Source organism: Melospiza melodia, chromosome Z (genome assembly GCF_035770615.1).
Source record: "Melospiza melodia melodia isolate bMelMel2 chromosome Z, bMelMel2.pri, whole genome shotgun sequence".
In the NCBI taxonomy this organism is placed as follows: Eukaryota; Metazoa; Chordata; class Aves; order Passeriformes; family Passerellidae; genus Melospiza; species Melospiza melodia.
Genome location: NC_086226.1, coordinates 62095024 through 62115707, shown reverse-complemented (window position 1 = coordinate 62115707; position 20684 = coordinate 62095024). Strand labels below are relative to the sequence as shown.

The window sequence follows — 20684 nt, the reverse complement described above, 5'->3', positions numbered from 1 at the left end:
ACATTATCAGTAGCAATCTCTGCCAGTACAAATTTGACCAATAACAGTCAATTATTCAATTATCTACACTATAAAGACAAGTTTATATTCTAATCGATCTTTACTTGTGCATCTTCATTTACAAAGCCTTTCTTCTACAGCAAAATCTCAAGCTGTTTTCTCTGCTCATCACAAACATCTTTCAGAATAAGGAACACTGTAGGTTGTCAGGTCCTGCCTGGCATTTCACAGGCCTTATGGCAAACAAGCTTGGAAAAGACACCTGCAGACCACAGTATCCATTCTTTCTGAATTCAGGATGGCTAATAGGCTTTTATTCAGCTTTGGAATTTTCTAAAACTGAAGATAACCAAGGGAGAAGAGAGCTGGAAAATGTGTCTGACCTACTCCTGAGTCAAGACATTATGCAGCTTCTACTCCATCTTCTTAAACCTGCAAGGTATCTAATTAATATAATCAACAGGTCATGGTTAACAGCAGAAATAACTAACTTTCATCCTGCAGAGTCAGAGATCAAACTATACTTTACCGACACCTTCATCTTACCAGAACAGTATAAATGATAGCAGGAAACAGGAATGGAATTAAAATCATCTGAGCTACCCTATGCACATCTAGACTGAAAAAAGCTTAGTCATTACATAGAAAGTTCTAAATTCTCTACAGTTTTGTGAAGCTCAGATGTCTTTCTTCAAGGTTATCCCTGAAATCACTTTCCCAAACTTACCTCCTTTTCCACAACTATTTTCAAAGAGTCTACTTTAGACGTGTGAAAAGTATACTAGCAATAATTCACAGGGTGAAGTTAGTGGCCTTATTTACTCTCAGGAAGTAAAGACAGAGGAAACTTTGGAAGCTGCAGAGGCATAATTATGTCAGTCCAGACGTGACCTTCGTTCCAGTACTGTTGCTCTCACTTCATTGGTGGATCGTAAGCTGCTTCTCACTACAGAGACCTTCCACTTGCAGAGATAACCCACACCTCAGCCTGCATGATGAAATACACATAACAGCTGTACACTAAACACCACACCATCTCAGCATTCCTGCCTACATTAAAAGCACATGCAAATATGCAATAATTCAAACATTTGCTATGTTGAGTAGAAGAGATATGATGGTATCCTGAACACAGAGAAGCCTTTGTGCCCAAACCACAGATTTCTTCAAAGTTAATTTCATTCTATCATTAAAGAAAGTCCAACTTTCTTTCAGACAAGGGTTTATAATCAAAACTCACAGCAGTTAAAATTCATTCCAGGTGAACAACAATTTCTGAGCATGCACAGCCAATACACACACATACACACACAGAGGTAAACATGCAAAAATATTTTTTCAGCAAAACTGAATGTCAATTCTAACCAGAATCATTTATTTGGAGAAAAAGACAGAAGTTATTGATGATCACACAGGAGGTCCTTACATGACTACATACTAATGCATTTGTGACCTTGAAAATCATGTATGATCTATTGCTGCCGGCACTAGGATACCTGAGATACCTATCAAGTGCCCAGAGTATCGCCTGTTTAACAGCTCACAGCACCACTCTCCAACCAGGCACCTCCAGGGCGCCGCTATTCATCTCCTACGTTATTCTAATGTTGTTCTAGGCACACACCCAGGTGTTTATTTCTAGAAGCTGCCATGAAGTTCCTCCCATACCATCAAGCATCCAGAAAGCAACTCTGTTGGTGTGAAAGCTGGTCTGGAAATTCGTTTAAAATTACAACCCTAAGAAGAATATTGGTATTTTTATCTGTCACATTAATTTATGCTGATTTCTACACTGTTTATACATAGATTTCACTTCATCCTTTCTAATTTTTACAGTAAATACAGTCACATAGAAGGAGCCATTAGAAATCACCGTCAGTCAAGAATAATGGCTGCTTTAGTATCGATGAGCTAACAGTAAATAGCATTTACACTAGGAATCAACTGTTCCTGAAGAGTTTTATAAACAATGACTCTGCCCAAGAAATAATTAAAGAATACATCAGTCATAACCTAGTAAAAGTTTCACTACTAAAGGCACCTCATCACATCAGCCAACCAACAAAACCAAAACACAAATCCATCTCTGTATCTGCTGCCTAAAACCTTTCCAGCAACAGCTTTTTTCCTGAAACAAGCGAGGACAAGTTGTGCACCAAGAAACACCAGAGTTTTGCTTTTCAAAGAGGCTTACAGAGGCAGGCATTAAATTTCTACTCTACTTGCACTCAACAGGGTCTACAGCTTCCCAAGGGGTTGTTGAAAATCCCACCCCAGAGCACTCCTCAAAGGACGAAAGTAGGAGAGGGAAAGCACAACAAGGGGAAGAAAGAATAGTGACAACAAAATAAGAGGGTAAAGGATAAGAGATCAAAGGCAAAAAGAAAGAAAGCAAAGATAATTTATCCTACCAGAGACAGCACCTCTTGTCAGTCAAGACAAGAAACATTGCCTCCCAAAAAGAATCTGGCACCAGGAAGTGGCAGAAGGGGGAAAGACCAATCTGACCTGAGGTAAGAAAAAGAAATGCAGTTATATTTTTTTTAGAACTTTGTTGTTTCATCTTACTTTTCCAGCGCATTTTTTTAAAAACATTTTTTAAATTAATATTTTTCTTCCTCTGTATTTTTGTCAGTTTTGACAGTGGGATGATACAAATCATATGCAGAATAGGATCAACAGTATTTTGATAAAAATGAGAAATTAAAGACAAATTTTAAATAATGTGGGGGCATAATATGAAGCAATAGCTGCCAACAATATATACTAGTGAAATGTCCCAATGCATAAAAAAATTGGAAGAATGTACTTACATGTATAAAACTCACAGCAACAGAGTACAAGACCACTAATTTCTACCTGTAAGAAACTTTGCCTACTGCCTGTTGGCAAGATAAAATCTACACCTGATATCCCATGTGGACATGGGAGAAACATAACTGTCTCTTATGTCCAGGTTCCAAGTTTATTGCAACAAAAAAGTTGTAACCAGGTCTCCAACTGAGAATGGGGTGACTTTTAGAGACAATCTCCTAGAAGCTCCAAATAAAGCAATCACAATAGAAAGAACTAACACAAACATGAAATTCACTTCAGGGTGACAAATGAGCAATAAAAAGGAAGACTCACAAAAAGCAAATCATTGACTATACTTAAAATTTTTTACAAATATTTAAACATTAAAAACGAAAGAAAATAAAAATTTCATCAAGTGAATCCATTCATCCTCCCCCTATCAACTTAATCAAACTACATTCTCAGAACAAACCTGGCAGGTGGGGCAGAGTAATTTCTTTGTAACGTGTCAGAGGCTCTAGTGACTTCTAGTCATACTTAAAAATTAGTTCCAAACTTTGACAAGTAACTTCAAGTGGTAGAAATAAAGCCATTACCTGCACACACCTTTGATACACAACTCCAAGGCTTCTGCGATGCTGCCTCACAATTTTTACTTGGCACAGATCTCACTTCTAAACTTAGTAAATGGCACTAAGCCACACAAAACTTTTCAAGTAGATCTGAACTGAAATATTGGGTTTATACGTATTTTCTGAAACAGTGAAACTAATGAGCTTGTCTCTATGCCTCACACTGAATTCCAAATGCTTACTTCACTGTGTCAAAATGCTACACTGAGAAAAAAATGTGGATAACAATTAGGTATAGATATACAGAAAACTATTGGAGAAAGTTCAGACACTCAAGTGATGCTTAAAGGAAAGAGAGGTAAGACTTAAGATCCCTGACAACCAAATTTGAATCAGAAGTAGTTAAAATACATGGAGCAGAAAGTTTAAGATAAAATCCAAAGCTTTAACTGTTAAATCTGGATGTGAGGTAGCTTCAAGAACAGTCAATAAATAGTCTCCATAATCTCATCACACAGTGTACGAAAAAGCAGTTCAATTTTATTCCTTCCCTTGAATTAATGGAATTTCTTCCTGTATTTGAAAAGGGAGACCACAAATTATTTTTAATGCAGTGATATCTTTCTTTCAAATTCTCTATCAGCCTTTCTGAGGCAAACACCTTTTCAATTTCTGTCCATGCAATAATTGCCCCTCACACACCTTTACCTCTTGAGTCACTAACAGCACTCTGCTTGAGTTTTCTGATCTGCCTTAATAATGCTGTTTCTGTATGAGTGAGCAACACTTCTGCCTATAGTTGAAATTTTGTATACCCTTCTCCATTATGTCTCCACTTTCAGAACCTACAGCTACCAAATCTGCTTATCTGTTGTAAATCCTGTAAAGGGGAAGAACACATTGCATGTGGAGGATTTACCCCAAATGATTCCAGGAACAAAAATCATGAAGTTCACTACCTTACCCACATTAGAATATATGTATCCAAAGTATCAACCTATGGTCAGAACCCATCAGAGCTCATCTAACATAATTATATTTCTTTCTTAAAAAATGCCACCTTACTCAGTCCACCAGTGTGTACAATGTTCAGTAAACAAACAGGAGAGAGAGCCTGTTTGTTTTGTCCTTGGTGAGCATGAGCCCTCAGTTATCACAGAGTTCAAAGAAATTGGTACTCACTACGAATTTTCTCACTGCCTTCTCTCTGTAAGCATTTTAACTACAGCATTTCAGCGCAGCCCAAACATCAATGAATTAACTTCAACAACAACTTCTAAGCAAGATCTCTCTTCTCTTGAAACAGAGGGAAAATACGGCATGTGAAGAATAAAACTCTAAGTCTGCTGAACTCAGTCACGCAATCTGAGATGCTAAAGGATGGATTTTTAAGAATTCTTGATTTTCTACAACTAAGTGTTCTTTCAAAGCTCACTGCTGAGTTAATACAGCTGCAGGTGTGAATGCTCAGATCCCAAAATCCCAAACCAGGTCTTCATAAGGAACAAACAGCTAACAATTACCCATGAATTCTTGACGAAGTAACTCGCCTAGCAGTTCACATGAACTGCAACAGAGGACAGGATAGCTGATCCAGCTTTCCACAACAAAGCTCCGCTATCAACACCTTGGCCATCCTTTCTTTCTATAATATCTGTATCTGCTTATCTGCTGTACACTCCCAAAGACTGAGCAGTGGTCTAACATAGAGAACTATCCTGCACACCCTAAAAAATGCAGGGCGGTGTGGAGTAGATAATATGCAGCTGCGCACAAAATAAAGATACCCAAACAAGGTTGAATTATTGCTGTCTCTGCAATCTGTCTCTGGTACATCCCAATTCCTGAGCAACATTCTTCAGATATACTGCTGTGTCCAGCAGCTTCTTGAAAGTATTAACACTTTTTGTATTAGTCACTGATTTGGTTTCGTATTTAACAATAACGGAAGTAATCTAACAATAAAGACACAACAATGAACACAAACAACTCTCCCTCAAATGTTATCAGTAATGTAAACATGCAAAAGTATTTGAAAAGCTTTCTTCTTTTTATTTAACATGTATGAATTTTATTTGTCTAGTACCACTCAAGCAATTTTCACAGCTCTATAAATTTCCCCTGAATCCCTTCGTGTTCAAATCAACATATGAAAGAGAGCTTTTTTATCACTTGTTTTCTCTCTTCACCCCCACCCAATACTGCTAAAAGTATCACAGTTCTGTTCCAGTTTTCCTGCTTAAGATATAGGCTATCAGCCTTTCAACATCAGTAATTTATATCTGATCTTTTTCTCCCGATGGTGCAATTATTTTTTATAAAGACCTGAGAGAAAAAGCTCCCTTTACAAACATTTTTGGAGGACCTTGTTCAGACTCTGCAGCAACAGCAGCAGCTTGGTTCACACAGCTTCCTAAACCAGAGAAAGAACCCTTCTATTAAAACGTAGCTTCCATAAAGCCAGTAAGTATCTTACCAGTTAAAAATGAATTCTGTTTCCAGCTCTTTCTATCATTAAATGATGATTCACTTTTCTATTGAAATCAAATAAGTTTAATAAAAAAGCAAATTACTGTGTTCAAATATTTCCAATCACATTTGCAGCTGTTTACATTTAATGTTAACATTTTTGTGCCTAAACAGGGCTCTTGCTAGTCAAATTGTCACACTAACTCATTTTCAGATACTGCACTACATCTGTAATTAGATGCAGTAATATGCTTCCATAGAGTAAAACGAACAAGAGTATGAAACACTTTGCATATGCAGTCAGAAAATGCTTCGAAAGACTCAAATATTACTGCAAATTCAAAAAAATCTAACCGTTTTATGTTATATGCACAACTTAATCTAGACTTATGTTCTACAAAAGAGATCACAATGGCAGCAACATATGAAAGAATTTATGCTTATTCTGTATTGTGAAATACAGCAAACTCCTTGTTTGGAGGAGATGCAAGCAAAGTAAGCACTGGAAGGCAGCAAGTTGTAACTAGTCTCACAGAGGCACATTTCACTACTACACGCCACTCTTCACCAACACTATACCTTGGGTACTTTGCATGAAAAAGATGTAGTCTTGTTAAGTGAATTAGAAGTTTTACATGCAAAAATCTATTAATTCTGCATTTTGTGAGGCACCTTTCCAACCGACACCATATGAAGTATTAAGTTATGTATCAACTGGTTGAGCACTGGAGTTTGTAGTATCCTTCTGCAGTTCAAGTATGACACAGTGATTGCATCACTACAAAGGGCAGAAATTTCTCTTGCTATTAATGTTTTCAAAAAGTTTGTTTCAGATTAAGTTTTATGTTTTATATTGTGACCTTACAGAAAACATCATCAACCCAGACTCCCAATCTTTTCACTGTATAGCCAGAGGACTGGAACTAACATTACCCTTGTACTAATGGTTTTCATGTGGTTGGTATATATTCAACTCTAACTGATTTCTTGAATTTCAAAAATTAAGTTACATGCATTTCCTTAAAAAAATTTACTTATTTACTCTTCCAATACAAATAAGCACTTGATTTTGATCTCTAAGCAACACATTTATGTATACAAAGAAAAGGAGAACAGAAACACCGCTCCCTGCACTAAAAGGATCTCAAAGCCAGAGAAGAATATTCGGAAGGGCCACGTGGTTCCTGACAGTCACTGTTCTCCCTCCCTACTGTGTTACCACCATCCATTCACAATTTACTTCACTTGGGACTAGGATTACCTGCTGATTTTGTAAGAAGTACTGACAAATGGGAACCTGCAAAAAAACCCAGAACCTGCATTGCTGATAGCTCCTTGAAGCTTAAAGACTACCTCCTTTAGTGAGAAGAAGCAGAACAGAGTGGAACTGGGTCTGGGAGTGAGGCAAAGAGCATGAGAGATGGAGAACAAAGTGATGCAGGTGATATGGAACTGGGAGCCCTCTGGAGATGCCAGCTGTAGGGAATTTGAACCCAGGCCAGTTAATGCTGTTGCGACCTAGTTCCACAAAACAAGTTGCAAAAATGGTCCCATAATGATATTACTGGAAGTCACAATTCGCGATTTTTCTGCTGTCCTGGGTGGTGTCTACTGCCAAATAAGAGAATCATCGCCACATATTCACTAAAAGACAGAACCTGCAAGAAGCAAAATACCTCTTCATAAATTTTCCACAGTGTAAAAAAAAAAAAAAATTACCTACCTGTTCCTTGTAGGCTGCCAAATATTACACCATCACCTATTCCCCTGCAGAGGGGTTAACCCAGAGAAACACAGCATATTGCTCCTATAAAGGGGAACGATATGAATACCAAGACCAGGGAATGACCTCACATTGCATTCTACAAAACCAAAGGCTAGCCTCTTAGCACCAAATCACAGAACAAAAATGGTTTTGAAAAATTAGAAGAGCCTAGCAATGCCGAGAGCTAAGTACTTAACTCCTGACAGTATTACCAAGGAAGTCTCTTGAACACTGAATAAACACATTAAAAGAAGCAACACCAACTCAAATTCTAGCTGGTGTCCATTTTCCTGGATTTGGGAGGAACCTCATATGCAAAATGAGAGCACAGTGAAAAGGCAGGCTGTGGTGAAACTTTTTGTGAAGGATAACAAAATCTCACTTTTTAAAAAGCAACAAAGCCAAATCACCAAAATACCCCAAACAATTGTTTTGTAAAGATTATTATCTCAAAGAGGCAGTCAAGAAAGCCCAATGGAAAGTAAATCTCCCTCAGATGCTTTACAGCCTACTTAAAGTCCCAAGCTTTTAGAATTCTAACTTCTCCAGCATTTACACACTCAAATACTTATGTTTCCACCATCAAACTGGTACAGCATCCCAATTCTGCCAAGAAATATCAATAAATCTTGTTTGTAACTTTGTGTACGGACCATTTAAAAAAAAGAGAAAGAAATTAACATAAACATGATTAAAACTTGCTTTTCCCCATACTCTTCCAAGACAGCCATCTCCAGACTAGTCATACTGGATCAAAAACTGTCAGCTGTGAATAACCTTGCACAGTTCTGAAGCAAGAATCACCTTTCTTTTTGAGTATATAATTTCTATGGATTTCCAGAGTTCTACCAAAATCAAGCCCCCAAACCTCTTCTCCATAAAGCTGGGAAGCCATCCCTCCCACACTAATATGTGTTATTCTATTCCTGTAACTAAAGTTGCCTTAAAGAACATACCTGAAGTGTGAAGTAAGAGGAGAATCTCTGAGAAATTAAGAGACAGACTAGCTTAAAAAAAAAAAAAAAAAATCACAAGGATACAGTGGTAGATGTCATTTGAAATCTCACAGTGTTCTCAAGGTTTCAGGAATGCGTTGTTTGTTCACACACACACCTGAGAAGTCCACGTCCAGGATTCAAAGCTCACACTCGCTGATCAATTAGGTAATTAATAAGGGAATTATCTCTTTTTTTCCTAACTAGGAGTGTCTAAAAGAATCTGCTTTGGAAAGAGAATATTAAGCCAAATTTCATACACAGTCACTCTTTTACAAACACCAACAAATATCAAAGACAGGAAATGTAATTTTCCCTGCCACAAACACTTTACAACTGAAAGGAAAATTCATGCTATAGTCTCCATAAGAAACACACAAGAAAACCTAGTTTCAAATTCTATTTTAATAAAAAGAAAGAGATGGAATGTCTTTTTCACACATATCACTGCTTCTTATAATAGTCCATGCAGTTATCACTGAAAATCATGCAGTTATCACTGAAAATCACTAAAGAACAACATATGATATCACTTATGACTATGATAAAACTCGCATAATTTTAACCTGTTCAAGTCAGAAAAGCCTGTATTCCACTACTGTATGTTAAAGAGAGTATTATGGATACATGCATAAGAGCAGATACTTGCAGACTGCATAATCCTACTACACCACCACCAATAGCAACTTTGTGATCAATCATTTAATTTCAGTTAAAAACTGCATCTTTTACTAAAAAAAGTCTATCTCCACCCTCCTGGGAAAACATGAAGGCAGGGGGAGGAAGGGGAGAAAAAGCAGCAGCCTTAGTAAGCTTTAACAAGTAAACAACCAAAAAAAGTTAGTTGATTCAGGGAGGACAGTTCTTTGATAAAGATTCACACGTACTTGCACAAACAAAAAGTCTGCAAAATACTGCAACATACACCAAAAGCCCTGCCTAAAATCAAGCCACCAACTAGAAGCCAGTAGTATGAGCCACAAATATCGAATTCTCCTATAATGTTTCTGTCAAAATATTTTAAGATTAGATAAAATGTAGAAATTATAAATTAGATAAGAGAAAATTAAGGCAATACTGTATCATGTTCGTAACATGGCAGAAAGTTATCTTTTCAGACGACAAGCCTTGGTTTTATAAAATACTAGTTCAAACACTTTACCCACTGGTAAACAAGCACGGAAAAGCCGAGCAACTTTCTCTCCTGGTTTCATACTCCCATCATTTTCCTGCAGAAGTTCCTTTCTTAGCTTCCATCTCTCCCTCCACCCTGCTCCTTCTGACTAACTATCCACTGAACTCCTGCACGGCGGTAAACACAACGGGACCAGAGGCAAGCAGCACACAGAGAACACGTTTCTCCGGCGGCCTCAAACATGCCACTACTACACTAGCACCGGCCTTCTCGGCCGCAAGGCAAAACCGAGGGAAAACGGGCAGATCACGGGGCCGCCAGAACACAACCCACCCCTCGTCAGGGCCAGGCAAACTGCCCGCACACTTCTGCCCCGGGCCCCGCTTCTCTGGCACCCAGGGGGGCCCTGGAGCGCGGAGCCCGGCGGCACCGGCCGCGGCCGACACGTCGGCAGGGCCGCCCCGCGCCACCGCCCACCCACGGCGGCCGGGCCCGCCGGGGACGCCGCACCTCGCTCCGCCCGTCCTTCGGGCGGAGGAGCGGGGCGGCTCGACCCCCCCACCGGCCGTACCTGCGGCCCGGCCCCGCCCGGCGGAGGCCGCGCGGCGAACGGGCCGTACCGGCCTTCCCCGCTATGACACTGCAGAGCGCGGCCCGCCCGCCCGGGCCTCTCCTTCCTTCCGCCGCCGGGCCCCGGGCCCCGCTCCCGGCGGCGCCATGATGATGATCGGCCCCCAAGGCCGCCGGGCCGGGCCCCACCGCCGCCGCCAGGAGCGGCCTGGGCGCCCCGCGCCGCTCACCTTCATGTCGGGACATCCTAGTCCAGAGACGGCGGCCCAGGCCTGTCTCGGGGCTCCCGCGGGCAGCTCGGGCGCCGCTGCGGCCTCGCCCCCCGCTGCCGCCCCGGTGCGAGAGGAGAGGGGCCGGGGCTGGGCCGGGAAGGGGGCGAAAACACTAGAGGCGGCGAGGAGCCGGCCTCCCTCCTCCTCCTTCTCCTCCTCCTCCTGCCTCCTCGCTCGCCCTGCGGGGGGCGGATCCGGCGGCAACGGCTTCCCGGGCGCCGTGACACGGTGACTCCGGGCCCCGCCGGCCGCTGGCGCCGCCTCCCGCGCCGCTCCGCCCCTGCCGCACCAGCGACGGCGGCGGCCGCGCTGGAGCCTTCCCGGCCCCGGCCCCTGCCCCTTCCCTTTCCTCCTCCCGCCCCGGCCGCGCTGCTGGAGGAAGAGGAAACTCCCCGACAGGGCGGCGGCCCTCCCGCACGGGCTGCCGGGCCAGGGCGGGCTCCGCCCGGGGCAAGGAGGCGGTCGAGGTAACGGAACCCAGCCCCGGCCTGACCCAAAGGACACGCATTAATCAGCTTTTTTCATGTAAAAGGAGCGGAGAAAGAGCGGCAGAGAACTGCGTGCCCTGAGCCGGCGTTCTGTCCCTGATCGCGTTACTCATTCTGCCAGATTTGGGGAGCTGCGACTCCAGGCACAAGGCTGGAGTCTTTCTTTCGTGGTTTGGGTTTTTTTCTTTTTTTTTTTTTTTTTTTGTTTGTTTATTTGTTTTGTTTTGTGGGGGGTTTTGTGGTTTATGTTTTGGTTTGGTTTTTTGGGTTTTTTTGTTTTGTTTTTTCCGGGTTCTGCTTTTGTCTGGCCCTCAGAGGACTGCCAGAAGTGTCCTTCAGTTAAACTCCAGCTCTGTGGAAAGGATGCCCACAGTGTGCCGTGTGTTGTCCCACTCGCAGAAGCACAGAATAGCTTGACTCGAACTAGAAGGGACTCAAAAGGATCATGAAATCAAACTCTTGGCCCTGCATAGGACCAGCCCCATGAATGACAACATGTGCCAGAGAGCGTATTTGAATGCTTCTTGAACTCTTTCTGGCTTGGTGTTGTGATCACTTCCCTGGAGAGCCCATTCCAGTGCCCAACCACCCTCTGGGTTAAGAACCTCTTTTTAATGTCCAGCATAAACGTCCCCTGACACATCTTCATGCTGTGCCTTCGGCTCTTGGCACTGCTCATCATAGATAATAGATCAGTGTCTGCCCCTCCTCTTCCCTTCACGAGGAAGTTGTAGACTGCAGTGAGGTCTCCCCTCAGTCTCCTCCAGGCTGAACAGATCAAGGGACCTCAGCCACTTCTCATATGGCTTCTCCTCAAGACCCTGTACTCCACACAAGTGTCTTGGTCTGTCCACACCACAAGGACTTTTCATCCTGTCATTGTGTCTTCCTACCCCTTCATGGAAGTGGGCCAGTCTTGAAACGAGTGAGAGACCTGCAACAGAGCCATGTTCCTTCCCTGGTTGAAATGCACAGGGCATATATTTCATGCATTTTCTTTTTGCCTTTCTTACTGTGACTTCCTGGCCTTTCCCTAGATTCCATCCATGATAATAGCATCATTTTTTTTACCTTCTCCCACCTGCTTTCGTTTTCTCGAAGTTTTCCATCTACTGTGCTCATGGCATTCCTTCATCTTTTCCCTTTCCCAGTCCAACACCTGTATCTTCTCCACTGTCTTACACCACAGCTCCCATATGTTTGCCTCAGCTGCAAAATTCTTAAGCATTTATGTTGGTGAAAAGTCTTCTCAGTCTGTTTCAAAGGCCGTGAGGGTCCACAGCAGTGCAGCTTAAGTATTGAGGTTCTCAGAAAGGTAGGAGTGAACCAGAAGGTGTTGAAAGGAGGAAGTGCCAACCTTGTTCCTGCCACCACCTCACTCCCATGCCGGTTGCATTATACAGCCTCTGCTTGACACAGTACATGCATGTGCACTCTTTGTTCCTGGTACAAAGGTGTTCCTGGTTTCTGAGCAACTGGTTCACTTCCAGCTTTCCTTTAGCTATGTGCAGTTTCATAAACAGTGCCTACTGAAAAGATAGCTTGGATCTAAAAGTCTAAAATTCCAGTTGGTTGTGGGCATTTCCAGTGGCAGCAAGCAATACCTGTGAATTCTATAAGGTGTAGGGGATAATTTTGAGGACCGTTTTGATGGGAGCCAATGACTTCACTGCTTATGAAAACAGAAAGACAGTCAATGACCATGCAAAAAGGTTCCAAGAAGTACACCACAGATGACAAGAATCTAAGGAGCACTTTGCAGCTGTCATAATACTACCAAACTATGAAAGCATGTCTCAGGAGTGTTTGTCACCAGTCTAGTTCTGGTGACAAAACTGTACCTATCCTGCCAGCCTTTCACAGCAACAGTACGCAGACTAGAGCAGTTAGTAGGATGTGTTTTTCTGCTTCATTTTGTCACCAACAATTTTAAATGCAAATGGCAACTGTTTCTCCCAGATGCAAATTACAGACCACCAGTTGCTCCCTTTCATCTCTAGAAGAGCAAGCTTGTTTGCAAGCTAGTAACTTGGCTGGCTAGAGATACTTCATTTCTGTGAGAGACTGTGGCTCCTCCTGAAGATAACTTTCCTCCCTCTGAGCACTACAATGCTGTGTTGACTGTGCTCGGTTTTATCTTGTTACACAAGAGTGACCTTCCACAGGAGCTTCTCCCCGTGCATCTTATAAAATACAGACTTCATGCCAGGTATTTCAGTGGGACCTGGAAGACTCTGTGCTTAATCTTGGAAGTCCTTGATCTAATCATCTTGTTTCTTGGCATTTTAGGTAAAAATCAGTTCAATAAACTTTCCTCTATTAAATGTTTCTCAGATGGATATCCCTTGAGTACACATGGTGCCTCTTCTGTGGCATATTCTCCATCTTTGTAGACTTGAAGTCCAAAATTAAAACTGTAATCCTGTTATTACTTCCTGTTTTCTTGCCTTAAGGCCAGTATCTATACCCAAGACACAGTATAGATAAAAGCTTTGGTGCTTTTGGAATAATGCTAGAATATGCCTGCATGTGCAGCATTATATGCAGCACCTGCATTATATCCTTCAGTGGGAATTTTGCTGATTTTCTCTTCTGCAAATACAGCAAATACTGCAAATGTAAAATGACTAGTAATTAGGATGTGGCAACTCTGCCTGTATGTGCGAAGAGCTACATAACAGAATTTGAATGTCCTTTACAAGGTCATGGCCACCAGTAGAAAATATTATTTTCTTAGCATTATCGTGATAATAACCTATACTATCCTGTTTTTGAACAATACTGTTTCTCAAACCCACATGCTGCTATTCCGCAGGCAGAATGAGAAAGAAAGATTTTAGTTAGGTTTATGAAGTTTTGGTGTGGATGAATCTCTCTGCCTCTAAGGAAGAAGCCTGCCATAATTGGGTTTCTTGGTCTTTCTCTCCCATACACCAAAAGAATTCATAGGTGATAGTTCCTTTAAAGCCTTGAGGGAAAAAAATTCAACATTAGTATCTTCCCAATGAATAAAAGCAAGCTGAGAAATAAAAATTTTCTTACCCAAAGTCATTCAAGGTCAGAGCCAGACAAGGGACTAGAGACCTAGTTCTCACAGCGAATTAGGCCATTGGATAAGCCACAATGATAAACAGAAAAATTGATGGATTTTCCCATTATATAATAATACTATGATAAAAATTGTATCTGAAAGTCATAAAAATCCTCTGAAAAAGGGGAAGAAATGGTTGTGTGGTCTCATTCAGTTCCTTTCTCTGCCATTGTAAAAAGGGTGTCTAGAACAGACCAGGAGAAGTTTGACCACTGGACAGTGGTCACTGAGCTTTGAATTGAACAGTAACATCCTAAAGCAGAACTCCTGAGTGTTAAAACTGTTATATTAGGAGACACTTAATTGCCATTAATGTCCTCAGAACTATTCACTCCTTTGTAAACTACTGAAAGCCCGCTGAGACTGTGTTTTTAACTTGCTTCAGTGCTGATATATCCAGTGCCTGCTATGCTAACAGTCTTCATCCATTTGAGGAATGCTTTACTTTGCTTGAACACGTCAGTATCAAAGCTGGGCAACCCACTGCATGCCACAGGAGCTCCTTGCAGGTTTGGTGGTTCAGGCTCACACTTGGAACTAAAAACACTAGAATGGTACAAAACTCACATCAGTTGCTTGCTCATCATTAGATGCATATGGAACTGTGATGCATACGTACTCAAATTTGTACATTGGTACATGTCAGGGCCTTCCACTGCACTTTTCTGCTGTTTTTCTGCCTCCTTTTGCTCAGTAGTGGTTCAACATGATACAGAGTTGCTTCCTGGCTGCGTTCAGCATATGTAAATAAAGCTTTTAAGAAAAATACAGTCTTGCTGCTTTCTAATTTATGAGGAAAGTCCCAAATAACTTAACTTATTCTTACTTTCTATTTTACTTTCTGTGCCAAGGATGCCTGGTTTGCCATGATAACAGTCCAGAAAACACAAGGACCTTGGGATTCCTATGGCAGGATTCTAGGTAGGAAATGGTATTTCTGCATAAATAGTTCTTAATAACTGAATTTTTTCATGTTCCCAGGCCTGCTTATGGTGTCTCACAATCCACCTTGAAGTGTCCAAAGCATTGGAACTGCACAAGTGAAATGGTAGGAATCAGGAACATCAGACGGCTTTGCTTAATGAGTCCCATTTGGAGATTTTGCAATGGAATACAAGCATCTCACTGGACAAGAGTGGACTTCAATTTCAGCAGAATTTTTTCCCTCACATGGAAACTACTTGGCCTTAGAGCTATACTCTGCTAAGCACAACTAAATATACTACACAATGCTCATTATCAGTTTAAACTTTTATTAGAAGTTCTTACTTTGAATTCTGGACACCACTAGGCTGTGCAATGGAAATGCTATGCTGCTATGTCCATAATTTACTGGCAACCAGCAGTTGCAAAAGCAGTTTCATTTTTTTCACACATACAGTCCAGGAGTAAATGTCACTTCTGTCTTCTTTCCTGAGCTGTGGTGGTGATGCGTTCTTTTTTTTTATCTTAAAATTGAGAGGCAGATGCTGTTAAGGGATAAAGGGTTTTTTATCTCGTTATTTAATAAGGATTTTTATGGTGCAACACTTCACCAAGATGTAGCATGCTGAAACGTACACTCCCAACAGATTGTGTATACAATTTTATAAACTTTCCAAATCAGCATTTCCAGTGAAGATGCCCTAATAAGAGGCTTGAATGAATAGCGTGATGTTCCCTTCCTGAAGAATTTCTTCCTGGGATGGGCTTAAACCTAGTTTACAGGATGTATTTTAGAGAGGACCTTGGTTCCTCAAGATAGCGTAGGGCTTTCTGGACTCCAGTTGCAGGCCTTTAGGATGTTCTGGCCTAACAGAATACCAGGACTATGTTAAGTTATCAGATTTAAGGAATTACAAGTATGGATGTTAAGACCACTGAGGATACATGAAAGGTATATAAAAGAAAAGGCAGAAAATCATCATGGCATGAGTGGTATCCCCATATTCACCGGCACATACCCTGAAATCACTGCCACTCCCAAGCCCTCTGTAACAGATTTTGCATGATCCCAGAATCCTTTTGCAAGTCAGACAGGTGGTATTAAGAGGTTAAGCTGGTGGGAACTTGTACACAGCCAGACATATGCGTGCAGGTACTGCATAGAATTCTAATATACTGCTGTTCTTTTCCTTCTATCAGCAAGTGTGTCTGGACTTCAGCAAAATGAAGAATTGCCTTGTTTATCTCCTCCATTTTGGAGTCTGCATTCAGAGGTTACCCCAGATTGGTCCTTCACTACTGTGAGCTTTCATCTTCTTTGTAGTCAGATTTTGATGCTAGTTAAGATACCAGATGTTGATATAAAGTGCCCCAGCTAACTCCTTCTCTCTGACTTTTCTGACTCAAATTAATGAAGAATTTGAGTCAAAACAAACACTGAAAATTCATCAAATCATTCTGTCCTTTTACAGAAATACTCCAAACTGACCACATACCCTTGTAATGGCATGGCTCCAGTGGGCACACTGTTCTTACAGGACCTAAAGTCACAGCACACTAGGAAATAGAAATAGCTTTTAAAAATTCTCCCAATTCCAGCTCTAGAAGAGGACAAAGAAAAAAAGAATTTATCCTTTCTTGAAATTACTTTTGCTGTTCCTTTGGAGGTTAGCACTGAACAAAACAATAATCCTCTACTTGATAACCACAAATGTTGCCATTTTGACTTAATTCGTGTGAATGAATGAGAAACACAGTGTCCCAAGCACTGTTCCCAAAAGGAGGAGATATCAGGGATGTATCCTGTGTACTTACAAAGCCTTTTTTCTGTGAACAGGAGGAAGCAATTAAAAAATTATCTGCTCATCACCATAAAAACTCCTCTGCTGCCCAGATGTGTTTTTTGCACGTATTTCTCGGAGGCATGCTGCAATACTGGTTCGGGCTATGAGCTAAGTTTTCATTACCCTCTGGGTTTTTTTGGCCCTTTTCTTCCTATTCCCTCTCTCTTTCTAATCACGCCTGCACTGATTCATAAGGAATTCCCTTATTCAAAGGGAATTCAAATAATTGAGTGATTCTCTTTGACCTTTTTGAGTGGAGATCTGTGCCTATTTTTATAAGCACTGGATACTGACATAGAGGAGACAAGCTACTCTTTGCAAAACTTGGTGGTTAATCTTTGGATCTGTATGCCTCTGTTTCAGTACAATTCAAGATTGGTACGTTATGCCTAGAGTTTGCAATTCACTTGCTGAAATCATGTGGTGTGTGAGATGCTATGGTGACGTGATACAATGCCAGTCTCCAAAATTGGCCTCAGACTTGAGGAGACCTTCATGGCTGGCTCCTTTTCCACGAGGACCCTTGTGAGCAAAGGGGCACTCTAGAACTCACTGCAAAATCTAATCAGCTCCAGGACTATCCAGGTTAAGCGCAGCATGGCAATGCCTGGGGAGGCATTTGCCTGCGCTGCTTGTGTCTTCTTTGCAGTCACAGTGCTGAGGAACAGAAAGCAAGTTGAAACTCCCACAGTGTCAAAGGCTACTAGCATATGTTGTAATAAGGGGCATCTCCCAGTACACCAGGAGTTTTCAGAGATATGTAATTTCTGCTGGAAAAGCCTGTACTATAAAGTGACAGCTGAAAGCCAGCATTGTGGGATATAAAAACCAGGTTTATGTGGGTTTTCTCTTGGCCATAGCTGCTAAGTAGCAATCCTACAGTCAAACAGGTTATATCTCATCATTCTCTTCTTCTCTCCCTAGAAATTTTAGCCTGCATGGCTCAGAAAAGCATGTATCTGACAGTGTATTAGCACTTAAAAAAAAGAAGTGAGAAACTCAATACAGTTAACCTGGAGGGAAAAGACTGCTTTTTCTTGAAATGCACAAAATTACTGTGTGTGCCAGGTGCCTCTGTCTGGTTCTACAACAGGCACCTGTACTGAAATAATTTGCTGTAATATTCTTAGCTGTTGTTAGAGATCTATTACTAGTGATTTTGGCTTGCCCTTTTCCAGTCATCCCTCATTTTCCCCTTCTTCCTGCAATGAAACTGGAGAAAATTTGAGTTCCAAATGCAACTTAGCTATGTCTGGGGCATCACTAAATGAGAAACAGGTCTCATCCAGCTTTTGGGGTTTTATCCAGACATGCCTTCTAGAAGTTAACTAAGTCTTGCCTGTGTCCTCACATATTTTCCTCTGAATGTGAGAAGCCAAGCAGTTTTCTATTCTCACTTTACAAATTTTAAAGTTTTCAGATAAGGAACAATTTGAAAATTGATATTCTGAAAATTGGTTTCTAAAACCAGGTGTTTCTGGTTTTCCGTTGCCCATGTAAATACTCAACGCTCCCTTTTATTGTAGCCTTCAGCTCAATGCAGGATCTTTGCAGGTTAGACCTCAAACAAATTAGCAAGATGATTTGCGGTACCACTGAACTGGTATCAGAATGCTGGAACATTGCTCAGGAACCCTCCACACCTGCTCTGTAGGTACCTGCAAATAGACACTTGGACTCATTTTGCAGCAGAGAAACTGTTAGTGCAAGAGGCAGCAAGAAAAGCCAGTGAGCACCATATGCTATTGTATACAGGGATAATGTGCTCTCGCTGTCCTGTAAAACTGGGAATAAAACTCATATTCATTGTGTGTCTGCAAGCTAGAACAGAGGCAGATGTGTGCAAGCACCTGGAAAGAAAAGAAGGTTATCTACCTGCCACCTTCTTATCCTGGTAAGCAGGCTTTGGCAGAAGAGGGAGTACAGCAGTTCTTTTTTTTTTCCCCCTTTTCTGCCTTCTAAAGTTTCTTTGTAGCGGCACAAGCACTTACTCAGCTGGTTTTGGATCTGTTGGAGAGATGACTTGAACAGTAGTCAGGGTGCATCAGCCAAAAAAGCAAATAATGAAATAGACCTACCCAAAACAATCCAAACCCAAAAGAATAAGAAGCCCAAACACACAAGACATTTTCTGTCATCATAAGATCACTGCCCATGACCAGCACAGCGATGGCAGCATTACACCTGTCACCCAACTCTTTCAAGTGTGGACAGAGGTACCAGAGCTAGCATAATGCCCGTGGGAGGGGGTAATGGTAGCATGTCCTGGGAGCTCAGTGCATACACAAAGAACAAGCAGCTGCACCTGAGTCACTCTGAGTGCTCAAGGTGGCTTGGCTGAAGTGACACAGAGCATCTCTTTATTCACTTAAAATCCCTGCACTGTGGCGACAGCCCATATGACTCAGTTTTGACAAACCAGTGCATGAGAGAAAGAAGTCTGTCTTTGACCTTGTTTAGCAAAGTTTTCAGTCCTGCTTACCAGAAAGCAAGGAAATCGCTTTCAGATCTGCAACAGCATGCTTGGCTTCCTCAGTTTGGCCCAAGTCCTCCCCTGAGTTCCAAGAAGCAGGAGTAGGTCATCTTGTCCTTCAATCTATATTCCCAGAAACAACCAGCAATAGCCAGCATTTCATTACAGAGGAACCAGAGAAATTTGTCATAACAAGGCTAGCTCTAGGGGACCAAAACTTTCCAGCTTGGGAAGGTGTATGAGTGAAGCACTCTGATTGGAGGCATGTCTCCAAAAGATGTAAATGTGCCACAAACCCCAAGTTCTGAGCAGAGGGGTTTAGTCATGGCATTATTTTTAGAACACCAGGACTAAACAAAGTCCAAATCTGTACAAGGTGTCCAGTGTCAGAGGAAACATAATTTCTGTTAACATTTCTCTCCAATTAACACCAACATGAAGATGACCATTTAGCCCCTCCCAGAACACTTGTGCTTGATGCTCATGTGGCGCTAGGTATTGAATTACCAAGCAGCTGCTCTTCCGTGTTTAATCAGCAGGTGTGGTGATGTTGCACGGAGGAGGTGGTGACGCCGCTGCTTTTCCTGCACATCAGCGGCGCCCGTGGCCTTGGGGTGCGTGTCACAGTGCCATCTAGTGGCCGGTGTCCACCTTCTCGGCGGGGCGACAGCATATACAGCAACGATGCTAATCCCCCAAGGCTGAAATCCTACGCAGGTTTTCAGTGCTTCTTCAGAGACAGTGAGGTGATGCAACTCGTGGAGCACAGTCCTGTCCCCAAGCGGTTTCATTAGATATATAATGTAGGCATCAGGGCATCCTAAGGTAGGGTTTTTAGCTAAATTTGGTGAAGTTTCTAGTAGCTCATCATGGTACATAGTTAGAGAAACCTAAAGTGTGTGCACCCTCAGTTCTGTGTGTCCTATCTCCAACTCCCTCATCACCATGGCACTGCATGAATTGGCAGCTAGCACTTCGATGAAAGTGTTTCATGTAACCTCCCTACTTCTTTACTGGAGAATATTGCCACTACAGAAGGTCCAGCTGAGCGGCACACTCCTTAGTACAACCAGACAGCATCTGAGAGAAGCACATTACGCTAGCAGTGGTTTTGTACTCAATAGATTAGGAAAGATATACACTGTTTTGTCATCGAAGTTGCAAAGACAAAAAGGTGGAAGTCAATAAGGGCTTATTAAGACAGGGCTACACCAAGGCAAGAATATCAGCTTCTGATGAAAGCAAGCATAGATTATGATTTCACACTTTACTAACGCTCCATACTCCACT

At 41.9% G+C, this 20684-nt stretch overlaps 1 protein-coding gene across 1 annotated transcript in view; it reads right to left on the bottom strand.

Annotated features, from left to right (window-relative positions):
* The window catches only part of LOC134431780 (E3 ubiquitin-protein ligase KCMF1-like), a 45326-nt gene extending 34244 nt beyond the window's left edge, over nt 1-11082 (bottom strand). Inside the window, 1 exon segment of the mRNA XM_063179962.1 lies at nt 10533-11082. Coding sequence (XP_063036032.1) covers nt 10533-11082 — 550 coding nt within the window.
* Between the last annotated feature and the right edge of the window lie 9602 nt (nt 11083-20684).